The sequence below is a fragment of the Aspergillus versicolor genome (genome assembly GCF_001890125.1).
Source record: "Aspergillus versicolor CBS 583.65 unplaced genomic scaffold ASPVEscaffold_5, whole genome shotgun sequence".
Classification (NCBI taxonomy): Eukaryota; Fungi; Ascomycota; class Eurotiomycetes; order Eurotiales; family Aspergillaceae; genus Aspergillus; species Aspergillus versicolor.
Window position 1 is genome coordinate 2394663 of NW_024467528.1, and position 13554 is coordinate 2408216.

General features: G+C 47.8%; 5 protein-coding genes across 5 annotated transcripts; 4 read left to right on the forward strand and 1 right to left on the reverse strand.

Annotated features, from left to right (window-relative positions):
• Positions 1-230: 230 nt before the first annotated feature.
• On the reverse strand, positions 231-719 carry ASPVEDRAFT_53543 (uncharacterized protein; the record flags this gene model as incomplete). The annotated part of the gene is made up of 1 exon (XM_040814804.1): positions 231-719. One exon carries the CDS (start codon positions 717-719, stop codon positions 231-233), a length of 489 nt encoding a protein of 162 aa, XP_040668718.1.
• A 1112-nt stretch (positions 720-1831) lies between these two features.
• Positions 1832-4068, forward strand: ASPVEDRAFT_53544 (uncharacterized protein; the record flags this gene model as incomplete). The annotated part of the gene is made up of 8 exons (XM_040814805.1): positions 1832-1932; positions 1982-2507; positions 2590-2594; positions 3002-3113; positions 3190-3252; positions 3309-3625; positions 3682-3756; positions 3819-4068. 8 exons carry the CDS (start codon positions 1832-1834, stop codon positions 4066-4068), a joined length of 1449 nt encoding a protein of 482 aa, XP_040668719.1.
• A 503-nt stretch (positions 4069-4571) lies between these two features.
• Positions 4572-5665, forward strand: ASPVEDRAFT_132866 (CCDC90 family protein; the record flags this gene model as incomplete). Its single annotated transcript, XM_040806968.1, has 3 exons — positions 4572-5112; positions 5217-5550; positions 5608-5665. The coding sequence occupies 3 exons, from the start codon at positions 4572-4574 to the stop codon at positions 5663-5665; spliced, it is 933 nt and encodes a 310-aa protein (XP_040668720.1).
• A 968-nt stretch (positions 5666-6633) lies between these two features.
• ASPVEDRAFT_133004 (uncharacterized protein) lies at positions 6634-8376 on the forward strand (the record flags this gene model as incomplete). Its single annotated transcript, XM_040806987.1, has 2 exons — positions 6634-6820; positions 6875-8376. The coding sequence occupies 2 exons, from the start codon at positions 6634-6636 to the stop codon at positions 8374-8376; spliced, it is 1689 nt and encodes a 562-aa protein (XP_040668721.1).
• Positions 8377-8619: 243 nt separating this feature from the next.
• Positions 8620-13464, forward strand: ASPVEDRAFT_42510 (putative SNF2 family helicase/ATPase). The gene is made up of 5 exons (XM_040812600.1): positions 8620-8680; positions 8742-8923; positions 8977-12169; positions 12235-12692; positions 12751-13464. The coding sequence occupies exons 1-5, from the start codon at positions 8647-8649 to the stop codon at positions 13309-13311; spliced, it is 4428 nt and encodes a 1475-aa protein (XP_040668722.1). The 5' UTR covers positions 8620-8646; the 3' UTR covers positions 13312-13464.
• The last annotated feature ends 90 nt before the right edge of the window (positions 13465-13554 follow it).

The following is a 13554-nucleotide window of genomic DNA, read 5'->3' on the forward strand; positions in this document are numbered from 1 at the left end:
AGCCGCAGTTAGCCTCCCGGTTTTGTTCCTAGATAGTTGTGGTTCTCGAGGCTGTAGAGCACGAGTGAAAAGCACTACAAAGACCGAAAGCAAGTAAAACAACTTTAAAAAACAAATATAGACTCGTCCATGAGTCATGATCATGACTTTCGTTAAATGAGTGGCTCATCTTCCCGAGACCACTTCCAACCCCCAAAGCGTGGAAGACAAAGGCATGCACATAGGCACATCTACATCAGCACCTTTGCAATCTTCATAAGTCCATTAATATTGTCGGCCATGCCGCCACGGTCACCACCAGGTCCTGCAGATGACTCTCCACCAAAGATATGCTTCGGTAGATGAATCCCAATCATAGCGAACAGCTTGACAAGCACACCGCTTGTGATCAATGGGACAACAACCAGCAGCAGAACTTTCATCGGGTGGCGCCGTGCATAGTTGGAGATGTCACGGAACAAGCGTCTGATATAGCGGATTACACGCTGGATGAACCCGGAGCGCGGCCGAGCCCTTCGCGACGACGAGGAAGAGAAGGAAGAGAACACAGACGGGCTTGCGCGCCCTGAACGGCTGGTACCACCGAAATCGAAGATTGACGGAGCGGAATGGCGATTGTGGTGAGTGGAATAGGTGGACCGACGAGAGGGAGAGCGGTCTGAACGCCTCCGCACATAAGCACCGCCAGATGTTGAGGATCGGCCATCGAACCAGCCCATATTGACTTCACTCGAGTTGATTGAGGCAGCAAAGGTATTTGGGAAATCCTGTTGAGTCTTGACGTGCGCAGTGGACGTCAATTGGAATCTTGGTTGTTCTTGCTCGACTTAGCGCTCTTCAAATTAGTGACCCCTCAAAAGGCCAGTGGACGGTCTCGATCAATCGGTATATTTGCGTCGATTAGATTATTATTGTGCTGGCTTTCTCAAATCATAGAGCGGATGCGGAGTCGCTTTCTGCACAACACCAGTCTTAGGCTGTGTGCTGCGTTGACTGTCCCCACCGCTTCTTCTAGACGGGATCAATCAGGACAACCATAGTCTAATTGGGGCAAATAAACATACCGACGGGAGAGCGTACAACGGGTACTTTGTATAGACAAACTGGGAGGTGCAATTATCCACCCGCCGTGGAGAATCTGTTGGAGGAGTGATGCAGAAGGTGAAAAGAAAGTCTGACAGGTCTCGAGGAGAGTTGAGCGTCCATCGTTTGGCGAGACCGAGCGGCGAGTGAGCCCCAGCTGCAACAAAGTCGGTGGCTGGCAGCTTTAGTTCTGTCCATCCTCGCCAGTGATTGGTGGTGATCCTCAGGGGCCGGGCTGGGAGGTGCCGAGTCACAGGCCTCAGGCAGAAACTTGCCTCCTGTGTACGTCCTCGCAGATTGTCATATGGCTTGCGAAAGGTGAGTGTTACTTTATTCATTTATTCATTTGTCTGCAATTTGGGCCCATCTTTATATGCGCAATGTGTATATTATGAGGGATAAGTCACTAGCGTCAACCGCTGGAGTCCTCCGGAGGCAGAACTTTGGTTGGTGGCCCATACACAGACGACGTACTAAACCACCGACGTCATCCCGACCCGTGGCATCTCTGGCTCTTCCAGGATCTTGTTCATTCAACTCTTTCACACTTTTTTCGATAGATATCGCACCCCATAAATTGCGTCGGTATTGCCAGAAACTGAGTATATATTGTTCTGGACCAAAAATTTTCTGTCTTTGTTCTTTAAGAATTAGTGGAAATGCCGAGTAAGTCGCACAGAAGTCAACACATGGGGAACAGCTGTGGCTAACATATTGTGAACAGGACTTCCCGATTACTGTAAGTTCCATGGCCTATGTGGTAAAGCAACTTCTCACCTTTTGGATAGATAAAACGTTGGGCGTGTCTCCTGGTGCCAGCCAACGAGAGATTCGCACCGCTTACAAGAGGTAGGCCTGCAATACAATGCCTATAAACCGTTATCCTAATGCTGCGCAGAGAATCTTTAAAATCCCATCCAGACCGAGTGCCTGAGGGCTCACCCGAAAAGGCAGCACGGACACGCAGGTTCCAGGAAATCAATGACGCATACTATACCCTCTCGGACGATTCACGTCGACGCGAATACGATGCAAGGAGAAACCTTGAGCAAGAGGTAGATGAGGAAGAGGAAATTCCGAGTAGCGATAATGGCTTCTGGTCGTCGTTCGGATTTGGATCTGCGGATCGTGAGGAACGATCGAATGAGCAATTCGGGTCGGTGTTCGAGGAGATGCTCCGTGAAGAAGGGATGGATGGCAGCGGGACGGAGGGATCAAACTCACATTTTTGGTCTATTGTTGGAGGAGCAAGCGGAGGAGCACTTGGGTTTATCGTGGGCAACGCACCAGGTGCTATAGCGGGTGCCGTTGCTGGAAACCGTCTAGGAGCCGTGCGGGATGCTCGGGGCAAAAGTGTCTACGAGGTTTTCTTGGAGCTACCAGCAAACGACCGCGCGCGACTGCTAAGCCAACTGGCAGCCAAAGTATTCCAGCATACTATGGGACAATGAGGATAACTCATATTCCAGTCCTGTCCCGACATTTTTGACTCTCATCCTTATATAGTTTATGTCTATTCGCGGACTCCATGACATAATATGAGAATAAGATAATTGTTTCCGGTTTTATATTCATTTCGTGTTAACTTATCGGCCATGGGGCTTGGGCCGTGATACTATGTACGTAGTACGTACTACAGTAAGTGTTATCGATAAAGACCCACGCTGGTCTGGCTCGAACTTCTTCAGTGTTGACCGCCCTTCTGCCCCAAAATTAGGCCGATTGTTTTTGTCTAGAACCCCACTCACTGCCCCTCACCGCATGCGGCCAGGACACAGTATTCTTTCCTGCATTTGTATGCCCCTCTTTCAGGAACCTGAATTAACTCGATTTCTTATTCCTTAGAAAATCCATTTGTTGCCCACCTGCAAGACCATCCTGATCAAAATTTCTTTGTCGGTCCCTTTGCCATACCCAGCATCATGTCTACTGTTGAAGGTGCCGGTGTCTACCCGGCTTTAGAAAATCGCCCATTGAAAGACACAATTTGCCTTTTCGACGTTGATAACACATTAACGCCTGCAAGAAGGGTGAGTCTACACAATGCAATATGTGCACTTATGCTGTTTGACGTGCTGAGTGCTAACACGCGGCCTGAATTCCCAGCATGCCACAGATGAGATGCTCCAAGTCCTCTCGCAATTGCGGCAAAAGTGCGCCATTGGTTCTGTTAGTCTTATAGGCTCTCCCATAATAAATGGCCCTCGGTCTCATTTAAGGTTTAGGTTGGCGGATCCGACTTCAATAAGCAGCAAGAACAACTTGGCTCCTCGAGCGTGAGCGTTACTACCCTCTTCGACTACTGCTTCGCCGAGAATGGCTTGACTGCCTACCGCTTGGGAAAACCTCTTGCTAGTAATAGCTTCATTCAGTGGATCGGAGAAGAGAAGTACCAGAAGCTGGCCAACTTCATTCTCAAATATATTGCGAACTTGGACATTCCGAAGAAGCGGGGTACTTTCCTTGAATTCCGCAACGGAATGATCAACGTTAGTCCCATCGGCAGAAACGCTTCTATTGACGAGCGGAATGAGTTCCAAGAGTATGCTTCCTACGACGTTTGTGCTTTTCTCGGTCGGTCTCTGACGTCGGTTGTAGGTATGATCGAGTGCACAACATCAGAGAGCCATTTGTGGAAGCTCTCAAGAAAGAATTCCCCGATTACGGCCTCAGGTAAATCGCTCCGATGAACTGCTAATGTTGATATGGAATCGCTAATGCGACACTCACAATAGCTACTCGATTGGAGGTCAAATATCGTTCGATGTTTTCCCCTCTGGCTGGGACAAGACCTACTGTCTAAGACACGTCGAAGCTGAAAAGGATATCTCGGGTATCCAATATAAGTCAATTCATTTCTTCGGTGACAAGACCTTCCCTGGAGGCAATGACTACGAAATCTATGACGACCCCAGAACAATTGGGCATTCCGTTAATGACCCAGAGGATTGCTTGAAGCAGCTCAAGGAATTGTTCCAACTATAGAGAGAATATGCCGCAGACGCGCTGTCGGAAGGGATGCTTCTTTAATAATCACTTAGCTTCGATACATTAATAGCAGATCATAATATTCCAAAGAACTTGCAATCTCTCAGTTGGGTTATAGCAGCAGCTCCCCAAACGACCTAACGCTGAAAGATACCTTGCCAGGGGTGTTGAACACCGCAAAGATTCTTCTTTCCATTCTGATTTGGTGCAATGGGTGAGGGAGAAGAAGAAAGAAAGAAAGAAAGAAAGGAGAAAGAGTATGATGGCATTCCAAATAGAGACATAGATAGGTAGTCAGTCCAGTCCGTCCATTGATACTTTCCCTCGGACTTGCGAGCGCCACGCTTAGTCATCTGCAACATAGGCTTGGAAGAATCCGGGGAATTCCAGGCTCATCACTCATCAACCTGCGAACTCCGACCTCTTCATACTCGGCACAGAGCTATTTGTGCCGCGTCTTGAAATTTCCAATGTATTGTCGACTCTAATTCATTATCATCATGCCACCCCAGAAGTCCGTTGCGGAGGTCCCGCGTTCAATCCTCCCCCGCCTAACGTGGAATGGCTCTTCCACCCGAACGAGCCTTACGGCTTCCCACTCCGCTCCTCTCCCTGTAGGAAAGAAGCAAAAGCAGCGTACACAAAGCTGGACGGCTTTGACACGGCACCCCAAATCTCCGCTTACACACCATCCGGCGGCGGCATACTCCACGATTTCTCGGGAAAGCGGGACATCAACTTCGATCGCAAAGCGCTTTACTCGCTCGACCTTTTACAATACCAGCAGTCGCAGCTCACAACCTACCGGAAACCCGATCCGGCACAATGGCGTGTATGTCGCAACATTTAACCCAGCCCGCCGGGCATTCCATGCTTCTGTACCGCGGGAGCGAGACCACCATTTTGATACTCTCAAATTCGTCCAACGGCTCAAGGATGAGGGATTCAGTGAAGAGCAGGCTGTCGCAATGATGCGAGTCCTCAATGACGTTATTCAGGAATCGATTCAGAACTTGACGAGGACAATGGTTCTGAGGGAAGGTTAGTTGCCCTCGCTATCTGCTTTAGTGCTTTTCGGGTTACTACCAAGATTATTCAGTCTAAGCACCATGAAATGAAGCTGACCGGTTCCAAACAACATATAGACACAGAAAGATCAGCCTATACGCAAAAGGTTGATTTCGCAAAACTCCGCTCTGAATTATTGAACGCAGATTCCACGGAGGCCCAACTCACCCGCTCGTCGCACGAAAAGATAGGTGCTGACCTTGCCAAACTCAATTCACGGCTTCGAGATGAGATAGGGCGTACCCAGGCGTCTGTTCGCCTCGATCTTAACCTCGAAAAGGGCCGTATTCGTGAAGAAGCGAACAGCCAAGAGATGCGCATAAAGGAGACTGAAACAAGAATAGAGCAGGAAGTTGCAGGCCTGAGGGAGCGTGTGGAAGCTGTGAAATTCTCTACATTACAGTGGCTCATGTATGGAACTTTTCTCTCTTCTATACTGCATCTAGATTTGCTAACAAGGTTTTGTAGGGGTGTTTGCACTGGTACTGCTGCTCTGATTCTTGGTGCTTGGCGTCTTCTGATGTAAGCTGCTATTTGCAGTTGGACCGGGGGGCTTAGGCTTGTCCAAGAGATCGCAAGCTTGCTGTTTGGGAATCAGCTCCTGTGTATTATATCTCCATCCCATCTCTTTCGTCATATACACCGCCATCCTGTAGCACCCTTCACTCCTTTTCCTTTGTCCTTAAGTGAGGGTTATCCATGAAGCAAGTGTTAGTTGATGTCTCTTTAAATTTTTTGGAAGTCCATCACAAAAGCGATAGAAGCTAGGTATGACGAAAAGAACAAACAAATAATAACTCCCAAAATACCACAACTTCGATCCGATTTGGATCAAATAGTGGAGCTGGACGCGAAATGCGGGGTTTAACTTGATCAACTGGACCCTGCCTACAGTACATTGCTTAAAGCTCCAGACTACATATACAACCCGCTGATGACAACATTCTGGATCCTGGAGGCCGAGGGTGCTGTGGCCAAACCAACTAAATAACTCGCAACCCAAATAAACAATACCCCCCCCCCCCTCCCCACAGGGTCTCTTCACAACCGGGGGGAAAGCCCATGCCGATGTAGCGTGCAACCCTCCAAAAACCACTTACTTGGTCTAATATCAGGGGGGCAAGGATGGCTTCGATTTCAAGTACAGCCCCTGGCGTGTCCCGTTATCGATTGGTTCAAACCGTCACTTCCAACGAAATTACCCACGATTTCCAAATGGCGAAAATCCCCACCAGTCCAGAATGGAATCTACTGGTAGTTGTCCCAGTGGTTGCCAGTTTTGTTGCATGGTTCTCACTGAAATCGTACAAGAGGAGGTCCCACTCGCGGCTGCTTTCTGATAGCAACTGTCTCTGTGATACCGTTAATTTCCAAAATGAGAAGGGTGGTGCGAACTTGCCATCAGGGAAAGGGAGCAGTCTGAAGGCACCTGGCCATTCACAATCTGCGAAAAGATCGAAGTCCTTGAGAAGGTGGATTATTCAGATGACGGCTATGCTCCTTGTTATGTGGCCTGTCGTATGGTTGTGCTATCTTCTAGTCTTGCCGTCTTCCGCGCTCCTCGAAGTCTCTCAAGTGTACCATCCGCTTTCTGCTAAGGCCCTCAACGAGTCGCTTTGCAATGAGAGTGTTCTGCTGATGAACCATGTATTTGGGTTCAGCTACGGCCATCCGTTTGTCGGTGAGTTGTTTGGCTCTAACGGGGTCTATAGAGATGCTGATATAGATTTTCTAGGGTTTTATAAGCCGCCGAGTTGCAGCTTTGATACAGTTCGAGTTAATCTTACTGTCACGTCTAGAGGAAGGCAATTTGACCGACTAGGACATATGTACCTCGGCGACATTGAAATATTCCGAACATCGACCGCTGAGCCCACGACGAATGGTGTAGTTTGGTCTTATATAAAAGATATGTCGCAATATAATGTGTTGTGGAAAGAACACCAAAAGATCATATTCGAGTTAGGAAATTTGGTCAACGATATTTACACTGGCTCTTTCAATGTGACAGTCATGGCATATTTCTCGCACGAAGAAAATGTCAAGACTGCAGATATTGTTCTTCCAATATCAGCGCAAAAATCGGCGCGCAACTCATCCAGTGCCTTCAATGTCCCTTCGCAGGAAGCGAAGGTATCTTATAAGCTTAACCCCCAAGTTTCTCGTGCTATTGTATCAGTTTCGGCATGTGGACAATCTACAGAAGAATTTTGGTGGTCCAATGTATTTTCGTCCGACACAGACACATTTGACAATGGTCTTGATGAGCTCTACGGATATTCCCCGTTCCGTGAAATCCAGCTTTACATCGATGGGACTCTTGCCGGCGTCGTTTGGCCTTTCCCAATTATATTTACTGGAGGTGTGTCTCCCGGATTTTGGCGGCCGATAGTTGGAACCGATGCATTTGATTTAAGGGCGCCCGAAATCGATATCACGCCTTTCTTGCCTCTCCTTACAGATGGCTTTTACCATTCCTTCGAATTCAAGGTCGTGGGGCTAGATGTTTCTGATAACGGAACTGCTACAATCTCCAGTATCATTGGCCCCTACTGGGTTGTCTCGGGAAATATTTTTCTTTACCTATCCAACAATTCTGTTGCGCAGCCACCTATTTATGCCACCCCCAGCCAAGAGCCCGAAATCATAGCACCGGCGCCTACCTTTACCATTACAAGGGAGCTCGAACAAAATAGCACCGGTGGAAATGTGTCACTGAAATACTCGGTAGTGGCGGAAAGGGACATCACGATAAAATCTTCTGGCTTTTTGTGGAAGCAAAGTCTTTCATTCTCCAATACTGGGTTGTTTAATCAGCAGGGCCGAATCCAGAAGACACTGCAGCATACATCGGGGTCTGCTTTATCTGGATATTTTGGAGACGAAAATAGCATTAATGAGCTCAGCTTTGAATATCCACTGCTTGTGAACACTGCCTACCGAGACATCAATGGTGGGCTTGCGATCGATGCCTGGATGAGGAGGGGACTCGAAATCAACTCAAGTGGGATGCCCGGCATTTCCACTTACACGCTGACTTCCGGACCATTGCATTTACATACTGCCCAATGGGGCAAATCATCCTATCGGTCGGCCGCAGGCAACAGGAACTCTACGTCATTCGGCGACACCAGTGATATATTTGAAAGTGACGCCGGAGGAGTGGTATATCAACGGTTTGTACATGCCATCAATGGCAGTATTGTGTCAGATAAGGGAAATCGCATAGAAGATTGAGATAATTGTAGTTAATGGTCAGGCAATACATATGGATTACGGGAGGTTCTGTCGGCGTTGGTACATGTTCAAAGCTACCTATGTGGGCCAATGCCAATGTCTACTCGGTGGATGTGGGTCGACCAAGCTTAATCTATTCCTATTTTATGGATTCTTGAGCCTTGGCTTATCAACACGTGATCTTATCGATAATATTAAAGGCACGGGGCCCCCGGTGCTTCATCCTTTCTCCCCCAGGACGGCCTCGAGGGTCCATTGGAAAATTACAGGATGGCTGCGGTGCGGGCGGCGGCTTTCTATAAAGGTACTGCCTATACCACGCAGGTAGTTACAGAAACATGTTACTGATGTCATCTTGCTTCTAGGTGCGCTTCCTGATACTTTGGCGCATGCCTTCATGCGCCATAGGAAAGTTCAAAGCGATGGCCCTCTTAATAAACGTCGCAAACTTGCCTCCAGGGCTCGTAGTTTACGGGAGACAAATGGCATGTCCACGTCGAATATTCCAAACGGTTATATTCCTCTTGTACGATGCTATTTGCAAGTGGTATGGCATTATCGAGCGTTGAACAAGTGGGACATCGATTAATGGCTCTTTAGGAATTTTCTCATGAAGACCCCTCTCTCGGCCAGTGGGGCGACACTGTTGTCACCGAGGACGGCTTGCCTGTCATTATTAAAATCACTAGACCGGGCCCGTTCGAGACCGAAGCTTATAAGGACTATGTGGTAATAGAGCTAGAGACGATTCAAGAGCGTGAAACCGTCTTTATCGACTCGTTCAATGATTCTGATATTGTTAACCTTGGCAAACATTTGGCGGTCGCGAGCGGACTTATATGTGCGGACCGCTGCCACACAGCTAGACTGCCAACCGTGTGCTACCAGTCTACTCTCCAGTACCTTTCAAATCGCACGTCAATTAGCCTCGAAACGGTTATCTTATGGAAAGACTCTCTCGATATTACAGACTACCAGAAGCTGCCTGAGTCTGCCTCCAGGGCATTTTCTAGTTACGTGTTACGGGAGGAAGGGGAATATGGCCCATATTCCAGACGCGGGGTTGCAGCGGGGAGTGGATGGACTCCGGGGGATTTCTACAGTAACGTCCATGTACCCCCGGATACTCCGTTTCTCTCTGCCCCTGTCAAATGCGACATGGTAGAGTGCGAGCTTTTCCCGTTCCAACGGCGTGCAGTGCGATGGCTTCTAAACAGAGAAGGCAAGACGCTTAGTTCCGAAGGGAAGGTGGTACCATTCAACAATGCATCGGAAAATGACCTGCCGGAATCTTTCCAACAGTTTACCGACGCCGATGGGGAGACTTGCTATGCTAGCCATCTATATATGATTGTCACAAGAGACCTTTCTAAATGGTACAATGTGAACTATCACCTTAAGGGTGGAATACTGGCTGAGGAAATGGGGCTAGGGAAAACCGTTGAGATGATCACTTTAATGTGCTTGAATCGCAGGGTACTGCGTCCCGAACAAACATTCGCTGGAGTTGGAACTGACAGTCTGAGACCATCTGGGGCTACCTTGATCATAACTCCACCCGTGATTCTGGAGCAGTGGAAACAGGAGATTGAACTACATGCTCCGAGGCTACAGCTTTTCCATTACACAGGCATCCAACGGCATCAAGCATTATCAGACCAGGAGCTAGTTGAGCTCATGGCTGATAATGATGTTGTACTTACAACATACAATGTACTTGCGCGCGAAATACACTATGCTGGAACCGCTCCTAAAAGAAACCTCCGGCATGAGAAAAGATTCGAACCCAGAAAATCGCCACTGGTGAAAATTTCCTGGTGGCGGGTATGCTTAGATGAAGCCCAAATGATCGAGAGTGGTGTCAGTAATGCTGCAAAGGTTGCCAGACTCATTCCTCGTCAGATTGCATGGGCCGTGACCGGAACGCCCCTTCGAAAGGATATCACCGACCTACTCGGTCTTTTACTTTTTCTTCAATACGAACCATTTTGTGGTCCCATTTGGAAAAGGCTATGTGTGGAGTCTAAGCCCGTTTTGGCACGGATCGTGAATACGATTACTTTGAGACACAGCAAAGATCTCGTTCGAAAGGAGTTGCATTTACCACCTCAAAAGCGTGTTGTTATTACAGTCCCCTTTACCGCGGTGGAAGAGCAAAGCTATAGACAGCTGTACGAGGAAATGTGCGAAGACTGCGGGCTCGATATCTCGGGATCCCCCAAGAGTGACTATTGGGACCCGAACGATCCCTCGGTTATAGAAAGAATGCGAAGCTGGCTTGTTCGGCTTCGGCAATCATGTCTCTATACAGCGGGGAACCGTCGCAGGGGATTTGCTACTGTCAACGGCCCTCTGCGATCTGTGAATGAGGTTTTGGAGGTGATGATTGATCAAAACGACGCGCTTGTACACGCAGAGGAGCGCGCTCTTCTACTTTCACAACTTCGGCGTGGCCAGCTACTCGAAAATGCTAAACGCAAGCATGAGGCTCTCGATCTTTGGAAGACATCCTTGGACCACGCTAGCCAAATCGTCCAGCAGTGCCGGGAAAGGCTACAATTAGAAAGAAATAAGCAGCCAACCCCTCCCACTAATGGAGCACGGGATGAGTCAGTGAGCGACGATGAAGGCGAAGAGGTTGAGAAAAACACCAGACTTCATGGATTCCGTCAAAGATTACGTGCCGCGCTAGAAGTTGAACACATTTCCATCTTCTTCACTGGAAACGCATATTATCAGATAAAATCTGATCCCGAGCTTACGAAGCCAGATTCCGAGGAGTTCCAGAAGCTGGCAAAACTGGAAGAAGAAGCTTACGCTAAAGCTAAATTAATTCGACAAGAAATGCTAACTGAGATCTCCCAGAAAGCCAAGCGCTACGTAAAAAGGGTCAAAGAGAAATCTGCGAAGGGAGAATTCGTGGCAATATTGAGAATGAAACCTCAGTTCTACAGTAAAGGCCTTGAATCTCGCCAGGTGTTTGAACGACTCGAGGAATTCTGCGATATAATGAATGAGCATGCTGTCCAATACAATGCGTGGCGCCAAAAGATGGTCGAACTACTTTCACAAGCACTCATTGACCAAGAGGACGAATCTGAACTCGAGGGCGACGAGTATGAGAAGTCCACTAAGAACCAAGATGAAATGTATGTCTACATGGAAGCACTTCGTGCATTATTTGCCGATCGCCACGATGCTTTGACAGGACAAAAGAATGTTCTCATTGCCCATGAAGTAAAGGGAGCGATATCCCAAGCACAAAAGGGAGAGGGTCCTTCTCCGAAATTATACATTGAGGTTATGGGGAAACGAAGTGAATTGAAGCCTGGTCCAGACCTTGGTTCCCTTCGGGGGATCATCACTGAGCTTCGCAGCCTTGGAAGCTCACTTGAATGGCAAGCAAGTGGGGGAAGCTCAAGAGCTCGCGCTGAACTTGAAATCCTCACGTCAGTCCTCAAGAACGTTGTCCACATGTCTTCCGAACAAACAAAGATTGCGTCCAACTTAGAGAAGGAAGTAGAAATGTTTCGAGACACTATGAATCATCGACTCGAGTACTATCGCCAGCTACAGCAAATTTCGGATACGGTGGCGCCATATGATGAAGAAAGTGCTGGCAAGCCCCTTGATCACGAGCTTTTCAACACGAAACTCGAGCAAGAAGAGGGAATCGATGAGAAAATATCATCTCTGAAGGCAAAGGGGCGTTATCTCATCCACTTGCGAGACGAGTCGGGCCCAGACGAGGGCTCAAAAATATGCATTATATGTCAGGGTTCCTTTGAGATTGGTAGGTACCACTTTCCCTATGTCCCTACGCATACTTCCTGGAAATTCACAAACTAATATCATTAGGCGTTTTAACGGTCTGCGGTCACAAGTATTGCAAAGATTGTTTACGCTTGTGGTGGCGCCAGCACCGCACTTGTCCAGTTTGCAAGAAGCGTTTAAAAGCCAACGACTTTTACCAGATCACTTATAAACCCCAAGAGTTTCTGGTCCAGGAAGAGAAGTCGACACCAAATATCCAGCTCGAGGGACACTCGAATAATTCTATCTACACAAATATCGGCTCTGGGACTCTGCACGAAATCAAGAATATCGACCTAAAAGACTCTTTCGGCACCAAAATTGACACGCTAGCTCGCCATATTTTGTGGCTACGGGAGCACGACCCTGGCGCTCAGTCCATTGTATTTTCCCAATACAAGAGCTTTTTGGACTATCTTGGAAATGCATTTAGGCGTTTCAAGATCGGATACAGTAGTGTTGACGAATCTGACGGGATAGAAAGATTCAAAAAGGACCCTGCGGTAAACTATTGGCCCTTCTTTTTCTTAGACTATTAACAAGGCTAAGACAATAATGTAGATTGAATGCTTTCTTCTGCATGCAAAGGCGCATTCATCAGGCCTTAACTTGGTCAATGCAACCCACGTCTTCCTCTGCGAGCCTCTCATAAACACAGCAATTGAACTACAGGCTATTGCGCGAGTACATCGTATTGGCCAACATCGACCAACCACTGTCTGGATGTACCTTGTCTCTGATACCGTTGAAGAATCAATTTACGACATCTCAGTCTCTCGTCGCTTAGATCATATTATCCAGAAAGAACGGGAACAAAATGCTAATTCAGCTGTGTCGGTGGATAAAGGGGCCAATGGAGCTGTTATTGAAAACATTACCGAGGTGGCTATCGACTCCGCGAACTCTCTGGAGATGCAAGACGCACCGTTGGCAAAGTTGATGGAAGGTGGTGCGTTTGGAGGCGAGCTAGTCAAGAAAGACGATCTCTGGCAGTGTCTCTTCGGCAACCCGAAGCAGAAAAGAGCTATAAGCGGGCCTATCAGCGCTAGTAGTGATGTCGCGAGGTTTTTGAGAGCCGAAGCAGCAGAGCAGAGGAAGATATCCTCCAAAAGATATGAATGATTTATCCAACGGCAGGACCATTTTATTTGTTATATTGCCACATATAAAACACAAGCATGCATTCTAGCGTCTGTTACGTATATACTTCATTGTTAGCTATTATAGAAGTTCTTGAAGTAATGCTGTGATGAAATTAACTAATCAAGGTCAGCGCAAGGACAATTGTTGCCTCGAATGCCAGGCATGTAACCAAGGGTACCTGGATCCTGACTAAGCCCCGCATGGCCCCATGAGGCCATTAGC

Excerpts from the sequence above, each read along its gene's own strand:
- ASPVEDRAFT_42510 (XM_040812600.1), top strand. The coding sequence starts at position 8,647 with ATGGCTGCGGTGCGGGCGGCGGCTTTCTATAAAG. Across the intron at positions 8,681-8,741 it reads GGCGGCGGCTTTCTATAAAG|GTGCGCTTCCTGATACTTTG; the intron begins GTACTGCCTATA and ends TCTTGCTTCTAG. Across the intron at positions 8,924-8,976 it reads TACGATGCTATTTGCAAGTG|GAATTTTCTCATGAAGACCC; the intron begins GTATGGCATTAT and ends ATGGCTCTTTAG.